We start from the raw sequence: 14,176 nt of genomic DNA, 5'->3' as shown, positions 1-14,176 counted from the left end.
GGGCGCCCACCTTGATGATGTCCTCGTTGTCCGACTGGCACTCCACCAGGGCCGAGACGTCCACCACGGCGCCGGTCGCCTCGACGGCGATGACCTTGACTGGGATGGCCACCGTCCTCCCGGTCAGGATGGCCGTGTTGATGATCTCCGTGTCCTGGGGGAGACGGGTCAGCCCGCGGGGACCCCCCGCCCTGCCCTCCGCGCCCGCCGGGCCCGGCCTCGACGTCCCTCCGGTCCTCCTCACCGGGCCCCGACGCACGGCCTCCCCGTCTCCCACAGCCCCCTAAAATCTAGGCCTCAACGGAGACCCGTCTGCACCATTGAATATTACTCTATTTATTCTATTTGTACATATCTATTCTATTTCAATCAATCAATCAATCAATCGTATTTATTGAGCGCTGACTGTGTGCGGAGCACTGGACTAAGCGCTTGGGAAGTCCAAGTTGGCAACATATATTTATTCTAAGCATATAGAGAAGCAGCGGGGCTCAGTGGAAAGAGCCCGGGCTTTGGAGTCAGAGGTCATGGGTTCAAGTCCTGACTCTGCCAATTGCCAGCTGTGTGGCTTTGGGCAAGTCACTTTACTTCTCTGGGCCTCAGTTCCCTCATCTGTAAAATGGGGATTAAGACTGTGAGCCCCCTGTGGGACAACCTGATCAGCTTGTAACCTCCCCAATGCTTAGAACAGTGCTTTGCACATTCGTTCATTCATTCCATCGTATTTATTGAGCGCTTACTGTGTGCAGAGCACTGTACTGAGCGCTTGGGAAGTCCAAGTTGGCAACATATAGACACGGTCCCTACCCAACAGTGGGCTCACTGTCTAGAAGCTTCCCAAGCGCTTAGGACAGTGCTCTGCACACAAGTTAATGTTCAATAAATACAATTGATTGATTGATTGATAGAAGGGCTAGTAAGCGCTTAATGAATGCCATTATTATTATTAATTACCAACAGTGGGCTCACTGTCTAGAAGGACTAGTAAGCGCTTAATGAATGCCATTTTTATTATGACTTACAGTGGGCTCACTGTCTAGAAGGACTAGTAAGCGCTTAATGAATGCCATTTTTATTATGACTTACAGTGGGCTCACTGTCTAGAAGGACTAGTAAGCACTTAATGAATGCCATTATTATTATTAATTACCAACAGTGGGCTCACTGTCTAGAAGGACTAGTAAGCATTTAATGAATGCCATTTTTATTATTATTAATTACAGTGGGCTCACTGTCTAGAAGGACTAGTAAGCACTTAATAAATGTCATTATTATTATGACTTACAGTGGGCTCACTGTCTAGAAGGACTAGTAAGCGCTTAATGAATGCCATTTTTATTATTACTTACAGTGGGCTCACTGTCTAGAAGGACTAGTAAGCGCTTAATGAATGCCATTATTATTATTATTATTTACCAACAGTGGGCTCACTGTCTAGAAGGACTAGTAAGCGCTTAATGAATGCCATTATTATTATGACTTACAGTGGGCTCACTGTCTAGAAGGACTAGTAAGCGCTTAATGAATGCCATTATTATTATTAATTACCAACAGTGGGCTCACTGTCTAGAAGGACTAGTAAGCGCTTAATGAATGCCATTATTATTATTAATTACCAACAGTGGGCTCACTGTCTAGAAGGACTAGTAAGCGCTTAATGAATGCCATTATTATTATTAATTACCAACAGTGGGCTCACGGTCTAGAAGGACTAGTAAGCGCTTAATGAATGCCATTATTATTATGACTTACAGTGGGCTCACTGTCTAGAAGGACTAGTAAGCGCTTGATGAATGCCATTTTTATTATTACTTACAGTGGGCTCACTGTCTAGAAGGACTAGTAAGCACTTAATGAATGCCATTATTATTATGACTTACAGTGGGCTCACTGTCTAGAAGGACTAGTAAGCGCTTAATGAATGCCATTATTATTATTATTATTATTATTATTATTATTATTATTCAGGTCACACAGCAGACAAGCGGCGGAGCTTCTGACCCCAAGCTTTGCCCAATAGGCCGGGCCACTTCTTAAACGTCCGTACGCGCGATGTTAGGGGAGGCCATGCGTGGGCGTGAAGGGCGTTGTGTCGGGGAGTTGTGCGGCGCGGGTGTCCGCGAGATTCATTCATTCAGTCGTATTTACCGAGCGCTTACTGCGGGCAGAGCACTGGACTGAGCGCTTGGGTTGGCGATTAGAGGTGGCCCAAGCGGGGCGGGGGCTCACCATGGCGAGGGGCAGGATGGCGTGGATGTCCCTCTGGACGACGGTCAGCTCGGTCACCACCTTGTCGGGGTCGGGGGGCGGCGGGCCGCGGGCCCGGTACTCCACGTGCCACAGGATGCGCCGCTTCACCGACTGGCTGGTGAAGTTCTCCATCTCGAAGTCCAGCTGCAGGACCTCGTGGGCCGCCGGGCCCGCCCTGCCGGGGGGCAATCAATCAATCAATCAATCAATCGTATTTATTGAGCGCTTACTATGTGCAGAGCACTGTACTAAGCGCTTGGGAAGTACAAATTGGCATCACATAGAGACAGTCCCTGCCCAACAGTGGGCTCACAGTCTAAAAGGGGGAGACAGAGAACAGAACCAAACATACCAACAAAATAAAATAAGTAGGCTAGAAATGTACAAGTAAAATAAATAAATAAATAAATAAATAGAGTAATAAATATGTACAACCATATATACATATATACAGGTGCTGTGGGGAAGGGAAGGAGGTAAGATGGGGGGATGGAGAGGGCGACGAGGGGGACAGGAAAGAAGGGGCTCAGTCTGGGAAGGCCTCCTGGAGGAGGTGAGCTCTCAGCAGGGCCAATCAATCAATCAATCAATCAATCAATCAATCAATCGTATTTCTGGAGCGCTCACTGTGTGCAGAGCACTTGTACACATCTATTCTATTTATTTTATTTTGTTAGTATGTTTCGTTTTGTTCTCTGCCTCCCCCTTTTAGACTGTGAGCCCACTGTTGGGTAGGGACCGTCTCTATATGTTGCCAACTTGTACTTCCCAAGCGCTTAGTACGGTGCTCTGCACACAGTAAGCGCTCAATAAATACAATTGATTGATTGCCCCCCCGCCCTACCTCCTTCCCTTCCCCACAGCACCTGTATATATGGATGTATGGATTTATTACTCTATTTATTTTACTTGTACATATCTATTCTATTTATTTTATTTTGTTAATATGATTGGTTTTGTTCTCTGTCTCCCCCTTCTAGACTGTGAGCCCACTGTTGGGTAGGGACCGGCTCTATATGGTGCCAACTTGTAATAATAATAATAATAATAATAAAAAGGATGATGATGGCAATAAATGATCAATAAATACGATTGATTGATTGACTAAGCGCTTGGGAAGTCCAAGTCGGAGACATCTAGAGCCGGTCCCTACCCGACGGCGGGCTCACGGGCTAGAAGGGGGAGACGGACAACAAGACAAAACAGATTCATTTATTCATTCAATCGTCTTTATTGAGCGCTTACTGGGTGCAGAGCACTGGACTGAGCGCTTGGGAAGTCCAAGTCGGCAACGTCTAGAGACGGTCCCTACCCGACGGCGGGCTCACAGTCGAGAAGGGGGAGACAGAGAACAAAACCAAACAGATTAACAAAATAAAATAAATAGAATAAACATGTAAATAAATATAAATAAATAAATATGCGGGGCACCGCACGTCTTGCCTCCGCCCGCCTATCTCACACCTCACTCAGCTCCTAGTCCAGCCGGGCCCTGATGTCGTCTAGCTCATAGCCAACCCCTCTCCCCACCGGCGTGGAACTCGCTCCCCATCCTGAGACGCCGGACCCCCCAACTCTCTCATTCATTCATTCATTCACTCAATCGTATTTATTGAGCACTTACTGTGTGCGGAGCACTGGGCTAAGCCCTTGGGAAGTACATTCATTTCTTTCATTCAATCATTTTTGTTGAGCAATTACTGTGTGCGGAGCACTGGACTAAGCCCTTGGGAAGTACATTCATTTCTTTCATTCAATCATTTTTGTTGAGCACTTACTGTGTGCGGAGCACTGGACTAAGCGCTTGGGAAGGACATTCATTTCATTCATTCAATCATACTTATTGAGCGCTTATTGTGTGCGGAGCACCGGACTAAGCCCTTGGGAAGGACATTCATTTCATTCATTCAATCGTATTTATTGAGCGCTTACTGTGTGCGGAGCACCGGACTAAGCGCTTGGGAAGGACATTCATTTCATTCATTCAATCGTATTTATTGAGTGCTTACTGTGTGCGGAGCACCGGACTAAGCGCTTGGGAAGGACATTCATTTCATTCATTCAATCGTATTTATTGAGCGCTTACTGTGTGCGGAGCACTGGACTAAGCCCTTGGGAAGGACATTCATTTCATTCACTCAATTGTATTTGTTGAGCACTTACTGTGTGTGGAGCACCAGACTAAGCGCTTGGGAAGGACATTCATTTCATTCATCAATCGTATTTATTGAGCACTTACTGTGTGCGGAGCACCGGACTAAGCCCTTGGGAAGGACATTCATTTCATTCATTCAATCGTATTTGTTGAGCACTTACTGTGTGCGGAGCACCGGACTAAGCGCTTGGGAAGGTCATTCATTTCATTCATTCATTCGTATTTATTGAACGCTTACTGTGTGTGGAGCACCGGACTAAGCGCTTGGGAAGGTCATTCATTCATTCATTCGTATTTATTGAACGCTTACTGTGTGTGGAGCACCGGACTAAGCGCTTGGGAAGGTCATTCATTCAATCATATTTATTGAACGCTTACTGTGTGCGGAGCACTGGACTAAGCCCTTGGGAAGTACATTCATTTCTTTCATTCAATCGTATTTGTTGAGCGCTTACTGTGTGCGGAGCACCGGACTAAGCGCTTGGGAAGGACATTCATTTCATGCATTCAATTGTATTTATTGAGCCCTTACGGTGTGCGGAGCACCGGACTAAGCGCTTGGGAAGGACATTCATTTCATTCATTCAATCGTATTTATTGAGCACTTACTGTGTGTGGAGCACCGGACTAAGCGCTTGGGAAGGACATTCATTTCATTCATTCAATCGTATTTGTTGAGCACTTACTGTGTGCAGAGCAGTGGACTAAGCGCTTGGGAAGGACATTCGTTTCATTCATTCAATCGTATTTATTGAACGCTTACTGTGTGCGGTGCGCCAGACTAAGCGCTTGGGAAGGACATTCATTTCATTCATTCAATTGTATTTATTGAGCGCTTACAGTGTGCGGAGCACCGGACTAAGCGCTTGGGAAGGACATTCATTTCATTCATTCAATCGTATTTGTTGAGCGCTTACTGTGTGCGGAGCACTGGACTAAGCCCTTGGGAAGGACATTCATTTCATTCATTCAATCGTATTTATTGAGCGCTTACTGTGTGCGGAGCACCGGACTAAGCGCTTGGGAAGGACATTCATTTCATTCATTCAATCGTATTTGTTGAGCGCTTACTGTGTGCGGAGCATCGGACTAAGCGCTTGGGAAGGACATTCATTTCATTCATTCAATCGTATTTATTGAGCGCTTACTGTGTGCGGAGCACCGGACTAAGCGCTTGGGAAGGACATTCATTTCATTCATTTAATCGTATTTGTTGAGCGCTTACTGTGTGCGGAGCATCGGACTAAGCGCTTGGGAAGGACATTCATTTCATTCATTCAATCTTATTTATTGAGCGCTTACTGTGTGCGGAGCACTGGACTAAGCGCTTGGGAAGGACACGTATAGAGACGGTCCCTACCCAACAGTGGGCTCACAGTCTAGAAATCCAAGTGGGAGGGCGACACAGAAAGGAGCGGGAGAAGAGGAAACCAGGGTTGGGTCAGGGAAGGCCGGGATAATAATTAATAACAATCGTATTTGTTAAGAGCTTTGGAGTCAGAGGTCGTGGGTTCAAATCCCGGCTCCGCCAATTGTCAGCTGTGTGGCTTTGGGTAAATCACTTCACTTCTCTGGGCCTCAGTCACCTCATCTGTCAAATGGGGATGAAGACTGTGAGCCCCCCATGGGACAACCTGATCACCTTGTAACCTTCTCAGCGCTTAGAACAGTGCTTTGCACATAGTAAGCGCTTAATAAATGCTATTATTATTATTATTATTATTATTATTATTACAGGGTCATCAGGGTGTCCCACGGGGGGCTTGAACTTTTAATCCTCTGCTGAGTGACCTTGGGCAAGTCACTTCACTTCTCTGGGCCTCAGTCACCTCATCTGTCAAATGGGGATGAAGACTGTGAGCCCCCCGTGGGACAAACTGGTCACCTTGTAACCTCCTCAGCGCTTAGAACAGTGCTTTGCACATAGTAAGCACTTAATAAATGCCATCATTATTATTATTATTATTATTACAAGGTCATCAGGGTGTCCCACGAGGGGCTTGCACTTTTAATCCTCAGCTGAGTGACCTTGGGCAAGTCACTTCACTTCTCTGGGCCTCAGTCACCTCATCTGTCAAATGGGGATGAAGACTGTGAGCCCCCCGTGGGACAAACTGATCACCTTGTAACCTCCTCAGCGCTTGGAACAGTGCTTTGCACATAGTAAGCGCTTAATAAATGCCATTATAATTATTATTATTATTATTACAAGGTCATCAGGGTGTCCCACCAGGGGCTTGCACTTTTAATCCTCTGCTGAGTGACCTTGGGCAAGTCACTTCACTTCTCTGGGCCTCAGTTCCCTCATCTGTAAAATGGGGATTAAGACTGTGAGCCCCCCATGGGACAACCTGATCACCTTGTAACCTCCCCAGCGCTTAGAACAGTGCTTTGCACGTAGTAAGTGCTTAATAAATGCCATAAAAAAAGGAAACCAGGGTTTAGTCGGAGAAGTCCAGAATAATAATAGTGGTATTTGTTAAGAGCTCGTGGCTCAGTGGAAAGAGCCCGGGCTTTGGAGTCAGAGGTCATGGGTTCAAATCCCGGCTCCTCCCATTGTCAGCTGTGCGACTCCCCACCTCCACATCTCCTCCAAGAGGCCCTCCCTGAAGAAGCCCTCTTCTCCCCAAACTTTCCAACTGAATTGGCTTCATTCATTCATTCATTCATCTTGATTGAGTGCTTACTATGTGCAGAGCACTGGACTAAGCGCTTGGGAAGTACCAGCGGGCAACATAGAGAGCTTGGATCCATCCTGGCGAGCTCCCTAATTCTGCCGTGCTCTCCCCAGCATTTAGTCCGGCGCTCTGCACAGAGTAAGCGCTCAATAAATAGGACCGACTGATCCACATAAACACCTCATGGGTGGGGAATGTGTCGGTGATATTGTTATAATAATGATGGCATTTATTAAGTGCTTACTACGTGCAAAGCACCGTTCTAAGCGCTGACTGTCCTCTCGCCAGTGTTTAGTCCAGGGAGCCCGCTGTGGGGGACCGTCTCTATATGTTGCCAACTTGTACTTTCCAAGCGCTCAGTACAGTGCTCTGCACACAGTAAGCGCTCAATAAATACGACTGAATGAATGAATGAATATATAGAGACGGTCCCTACCCAACAGCGGGCTCCCTAATTCTGCCGTGCTCTCCCCAGCATTTAGTCCGGTGCTCTGCACAGAGTAAGCGTTCAATACATAGGACCAACTGATCCACATAAACACCTCGTGGGTAGGGAATGTGTCGGTGATATTGTTATAATAATGATGGCATTTATTAAGCGCTTACTACGTGCAAAGCACCATTCTAAGCGCTGACTGTCCTCTCCCCAGTGCTTAGTCCAGTGAGCCCGCCGTGGGGGACCGTCTCTATATGTTGCCAACTTGTACTTCCCAAGCGCTCAGTACAGTGCTCTGCACACAGTAGGCGCTCAATAAATACGACTGAATGAATGAATGAACATATAGTGAGGGTCCCTACCCAACAGCGGGCTCCCTAATTCTGCCGTGCTCTCCCCAGCATTTAGTCCGGCGCTCTGCACAGAGTAAGCGCTCAATACATAGGACCAACTGATCCACCTAAGCTCCTCGTGGGTGGGGAATGTGTCGGCGATATTGTTATAATAATGATGGCATTTATTAAGCGCTTACTATTTGCAAAGCACTGCAGCGTGGCTCAGTGGAAAGAGCCCGGGCTTTGGAGTCAGAGGTCATGGGTTCGAATCCCGGCTCCACCACGTGTCTGCTGTGTGACCTTGGGCAAGTCATTTAACTTCTCGGAGCCTCAGTGACCTCCTCTGTAAAATGGGGATGATAACTGTGAGCCCCACGCGGGACAACCTGATCACCTTGTATCCCCCCCAGCGCTTAGAACAGTGCTCTGCACATAGTAAGCGCTTAATAAATGCCACCATTAGTATTATTCTAAGCGCTGACTGTCCTCTCCCCAGCGCTTAGTCCGGTGAGCTCGCTGTTGGGTAGGGACCGTCTCTATATGTTGCCAACTTGGACTTCCCGAGCGTTCAGTACAGTGCTCTGCACACAGTAAGCGCTCAATAAATACGATTGAATGAATGAATGCTCTGCACACAGTAAGCGCTCAATAAATACGACTGAATGAATGAATGAACATATAGAGATGGTCCCTGCCCAACAGCGGGCTCCCTAATTCTGCCGTGCTCTCCCCAGCATTTAGTCCGGCGCTCTGCACAGAGTAAGCGCTCAAACAATAGGACCGACTGATCCACATAAACACCTCATGGGTGGGGAGTGTGTCAGTGATATTGTTATAATAATGATGGCATTTATTAAGCGCTTACTATGTGCAAAGCACCGTTCTAAGCGCTGACTGTCCTCTCCCCAGTGCTTAGTCCAGTGAGCCCGCTGTGGGGGACCGTCTCTATATGTTGCCAACTTGTACTTTCCAAGCGCTCAGTACAGTGCTCTGCACACAGTAAGCGCTCAATAAATACGACTGAATGAATGAATGAATATATAGAGACGGTCCCTACCCAACAGCGGGCTCCCTAATTCTGCCGTGCTCTCCCCAGCATTTAGTAAGGCGCTCTGCACAGAGTAAGCGCTCAATAAATAGGACCAACTGATCCTCGTAAACACCTCATGGGTGGGGAATGTGTCAGTGATATTGTTATAATAATGATGGCATTTATTAAGTGCTTACTACGTGCAAAGCACCGTTCTAAGCGCTGACTGTCCTCTCCCCAGTGCTTAGTCCAGTGAGCCCGCCGTGGGGGACCGTCTCTATATGTTGCCAACTTGTACTTCCCAAGCGCTCAGTACAGTGCTCTGCACACAGTAAGCGCTCAATAAATATAACTGAATGAATGAATGAACATACAGAGACGGTCCCTACCCAACAGCGGGCTCCCTAATTCTGCCGTGCTCTCCCCAGCATTTAGTCCGGCGCTCTGCACAGAGTAAGCGCTCAATACATAGGACCGACTGATCCACATAAACACCTCATGGGTGGGGAATGTGTCAGTGATATTGTTATAATAATGATGGCATTTATTAAGCGCTTACTACGTGCAAAGCACCGTTCTAAGCGCTGACTGTCCTCTCCCCAGTGCTTAGTCCAGTGAGCCCGCTGCGGGGGACCGTCTCCACATGTACTTCCCAAGTGCTTAGTATAGTGCTCTGCACACAGTAGGCGCTCAATAAATACGATTGAATGAGTGCTCTGCACACAGTAAGCGCTCAGTAAATACGATCGATTGAATGAATGGCGTCCTCTGAGCCTAGGCCTCTTTTCTTCTCCCCCTTCCTCCAGCTGTCGGGCGGCAGCTGACACCCACCGCCCCTTAAATGCCAAGAAAGATTAAATCCTTCGAATGCCAGCGTCTCGCTGAGGGGCGACGGGTGGCGAGTGCGAGGGCGGGAAGCATTCCCGAGTCCCTCATCCTTTCCATTCCATTAATATGAGTTCATGATATGAATTTATAATCTTAATATTCCATACTTCTCCCCCTTTTAGACTGTGAGCCCACGGTTGGGTAGGGACTGTCTCTATATGTTGCCAATTTGTACTTCCCAAGCGCTTAGTACAGTGCTCTGCACATAGTCAGCGCTCAATAAATACGATTGAGTGATTGATTGATTGATTAATATTTCATTCCGGGTCCTTCTCTTAAAAGGCGACCGCCATGGCTGTAAACGCCCCGGCCGCCCGGAGCCTTACGAGGCTGATGATAGAAATAATAATCACTGTGGTATTTGTTAAGCGCTTATTAAGCGCTGGGCGGCCACTGGGGTGGATAATAATAGTAAAAATAATCATTCTGGTACTTGTTAAGCGCTTACTCTGCGCCAAGCACTGTTCTAGACGCCGGGGAGGATACAGGGTATTCAGGTTGTCCCACGTGGAGGTCGCGCTTTTAATCCCCATTTTCCAGATGAGATCACCGAGGCTCAGAGAAGTGAAGCGGCTCGCCCAAGGCCACACAGCAGACAAGGGGTGGAGATTAGAACTCATGACCCACCAGCTCCTCTGAGCTCATTAAAGAGGCCGGGCTTTGGAGTCGGAGGCCGCGGGTTCAAATCCCGGCCCCGCCCCTTGTCAGCTGGGTGACTCTGGGCAAGTCACTTCACTTCTCTGGGCCTCAGTTCCCTCATCTGTAAAATGGGGATTAAGATTGTGAGCCCCACATGTATCCTCCCCAGCGCTTAGAACAGTGCTTTGCACATAGTAAGCGCTTAAAAATACCAACATTATTATTATTATTATTATTATTATTATGACCTTGTGTGCAGAGCATTCTACTAGACTGTAAGCCCACTGTTGGGTAGGGACCGTCTCTATATGTTGCCAACTTGTACTTCCCAAGCGCTTAGTACAGTGCTCTGCACACAGTAAGTGCTCAATAAATACGACTGAATGAATGGATGACCTTGCAACTCCCAGGTTTGGGATCTAGTCACTACACCGCGCTGCTTCTCCTGATCCACCCATACGTTCATTCAATAATAATAATAATAATAATGTTGGTATTTGTTAAGCGCTTACTATGTGCCAAGCACTGCTCTAAGAGCTGGGGAGGTTACAAGGTAATCAAGGTTGTCCCACGGGGGGCTCGCAGTCTTCATCCCCATTTGACAGGTGAGGAAACTGAGGCCCAGAGAAGTGAAGTGACTTGGCCAAAGTCTAAGTCATCATCATCGTCATCATCAATCGTATTTATTGAGCGCTTACTATGTGCAGAGCACTGTACTAAGCGCTTGGGAAGTACAAATTGGCAACATAAAGAGACAGTCCCTACCCAGCAGTGGGCTCACAGTCTAAAAGGGGGAGACAGAGAACAAAACCAAACCTACTAACAAAATAAAATAAATAGAATAGATATGCACAAGTAAACTAAATAAATAGAGTAATAAATATGTACAAACATATATCCATATATCCAGGTGCTGTGGGGAAGGGAAGGAGGTAAGAAGGGGGGGATGGGGAGGGGGATGAGGGGGAGAGGAAGGAAGGGGCGCTTGTTGAGCGCTTACTGTGTGCAGAGTACTGTACTAAGCGTTTGGGAGAGGACAACAGAACCGGCCCAACCCCTGCCCACAAGGAGCTGACATTCGTTCATTCAATCATTCAACCGGATTTATTGAGCGCTTACTGTGTGCAGAGCACTGTACTAAGCGCTTGGGAGAGGACAATAAACAGACCCAATCCCCGCCCACAAGGAGCCGACATTCATTCATTCATTCAATTGTATTTATTGAGCGCTTACTGAGTGCGGAGCACTGTACTAAGCGCTTGGGGGAGGACAATAGAACAGGCCCAATCCCTGCCCACAAGGAGCCGACATTCATTCATTCATTCAATTGTATTTATTGAGCGCTTACTGAGTGTGGAGCACTGTACTAAGCGCTTGGGGGAGGACAACAGAACAGGCCCAATCCCTGCCCACAAGGAGCTGACATTCATTCATTCATTCATTCATTCATTCATTCAACCGTATTTCGATCGTATTTATTGAGCACTTACTGTGTACCGTAGGGACTGTAGGGCCTGTCTCTATCTGTCGCCAGCTTGTACTTCCCAAGCGCTTAGTGCAGTGCTCCGCACACAGTAAGCGCTCAATAAATACGATTGATGATGATGTACTAAGCGCTTATTTGATCACCTTGTAAGCTCCCCAGCGCTCAGAGCAGTGCTTTGCACATAGTAAGCGCTTAATAAATGCCTTCATAATTATTATTATTGAGCGCTTTCTGTGTGCGGAGCACCGTACTAAGCGCTCGGAGAGTACCATTTGGGAATGTGGGCCACGAGCGGGCCCGGACGGGGGGCCCCGGGGGTCGGCGGGCCTTACCCGACGGTGGGGTCGCCGACCCTGGAGACGTCGACGGTGGCGGTGGAGTGCTTCCCGCCGGGGAGGAGCTCAGAGTTGACCAGCCACTGCGGGCTCCTGGACTTGGTGAGCAGGAGGGTCACCCCCTTCTTGGCCTTCACCCTGGCGGGCGCCCGGGAGGAAAGATGGGGGTCACCCCAGCCCGCCCCCCGCAACCTTCGCCAGCCCTGCCCGCGCCCCCCGCTCCTCCGCTGCCACTCTTCTCACCGGGCCTCCCGCCCGCCCGCCCGCCGTCCCACCTCCTCAAATCTAGCCTGTGAGCCCGCTGTCGGGTAGGGACCGTCTCTAGATGTTGCCAACTTGGACTCCCCAGGCGCTTAGTCCAGTGCTCTGCACACAGTAAGCGCTCAATAAATACGATGGAATGAATGAATGAATATGTTTGGTTTTGTTCTCCATCTCCCCCTTCTAGCCTGTGAGCCCACTGTGGGTAGGGACCGTCTCTAGATGTTGCCAACTTGGACTTCCCAAGCGCTTAGTCCAGTGCTCTGCACACAGTAAGCGCTCAATAAATAAGATTGAATGAATGAATGAATGAATATGTTTTGTTTTGTTCTCTGTCTTGCCCTTCTAGCCTGTGAGCCCACTGTTGGGTAGGGACCGTCTCTAGATGTTGCCCACTTGGACTTCCCAAGCGCTTAGTACAGTGCTCTGCACACAGTAAGCGCTCCATAAATACAATTGATTGAATGAATGAATGAATATGCTTTGTTCTGTTCTCTGTCTCCCCCTTCTAGACTGTGAGCCCGCTGTCGGGTAGGGACCGTCTCTAGATGTTGCCAACTTGGACTTCCCAAACGCTTAGTACAGTGCTCTGCACACAGTAAGTGCTCAATAAATACGGTTGAAATCCGCCAAACAATCATTCTTCCCCCCTTCAGAGCCCTGCCGAAGGCTTGCCTCCTCCAGGAGGCCTTCCCAGACTGAGCCCCCCTTCTCCTCTTCTCCCCCGTCACCCCGATTCACTCCCTTCGCTCAACTCCCTGCCCCACGGCACTTGTGGATAAAAATGATGGCATTTGTTAAGCGCTTAGTATGTGCAAAGCACTGGGGTAGATACAAAGGTGAAGAGGTTGTCCCACGTGGGGCTCACAGTCTTCCTCCCCATTTGCCAGATGAGCTGAGGCCCAGAGAATAATAATAATAACAATAATGATGGCATTTATTAAGCGCTTACTATGTGCAAAGCACTGTTCTAAGCGCTGGGGAGGTTACAAAGTGATGAGGTTGTCCCACGGGGGGCTCACAGGCTTCATCCCCATTTTCCAGATGAGCTGAGGCCCAGAGAACAATAATAATAATAATAATAATGGCATTTATTAAGCACTTACTACGTGCAAAGCACTGTTCTAAGCGCTGGGGAGGTTACAAGGTGATGAGGTTGTCCCACGGGGGGCTCACAGTCTTCCTCCCCATTTGCCAGATGAGCTGAGGCCCAGAGAATAATAATAATAATAACAATGATGGCATTTATTAAGCGCTTACTATGTGCAAAGCACTGTTCTAAGTGCTGGGGAGGATACAAGATGATGAGGTTGTCCCACGGGGGGCTCACAGGCTTCATCCCCATTTGCCAGATGAGCTGAGGCCCAGAGAATAATAATAATAATAATAATAATAATGGCATTTATTAAGCGCTTACTATGCGCAAAGCACTGTACTAAGCGCTGGGGAGGATACAAGGTGATGAGGTTGCCCCACGAGGGGCTCACAGTCATAAACTTCCCAAGCTTAAGTTCCCAAGTTCCCACAGTCTTGTACTTCCCAAGCGCTTAGTCCAGTGCTCTGCACAGTCGGTGCTCCATCAGTACGACTGAAGGAATGAACAAATACCCTGAAGGAAGGCACGGGCAAATATTATGATGATGAGGATGATGATGAACAGCGTGGCTCAGCGGAAAGAGCCGG

The 14,176-nt window shown here is 48.0% G+C and overlaps 1 protein-coding gene across 1 annotated transcript in view; it reads right to left on the bottom strand.

The window, feature by feature from the left end:
* The window catches only part of TMEM132E (transmembrane protein 132E), a 65,079-nt gene that overhangs the window by 12,852 nt on the left and 38,051 nt on the right, over window positions 1–14,176 (bottom strand). The window contains exons 4-6 of the mRNA XM_038759300.1: window positions 12,230–12,370; window positions 2,230–2,425; window positions 11–154 (exon numbers count right to left, since the gene is read on the bottom strand). Coding sequence (XP_038615228.1) covers window positions 11–154; window positions 2,230–2,425; window positions 12,230–12,370 — 481 coding nt within the window. The remainder of the gene's footprint in view (window positions 1–10; window positions 155–2,229; window positions 2,426–12,229; window positions 12,371–14,176) is intronic.

This window comes from Tachyglossus aculeatus, chromosome 17 (assembly GCF_015852505.1).
Source record: "Tachyglossus aculeatus isolate mTacAcu1 chromosome 17, mTacAcu1.pri, whole genome shotgun sequence".
Lineage (NCBI taxonomy): Eukaryota > Metazoa > Chordata > Mammalia > Monotremata > Tachyglossidae > Tachyglossus > Tachyglossus aculeatus.
Note: the sequence above shows the minus strand (reverse complement) of the source record. Positions and strands in the feature narration are given on the sequence as shown.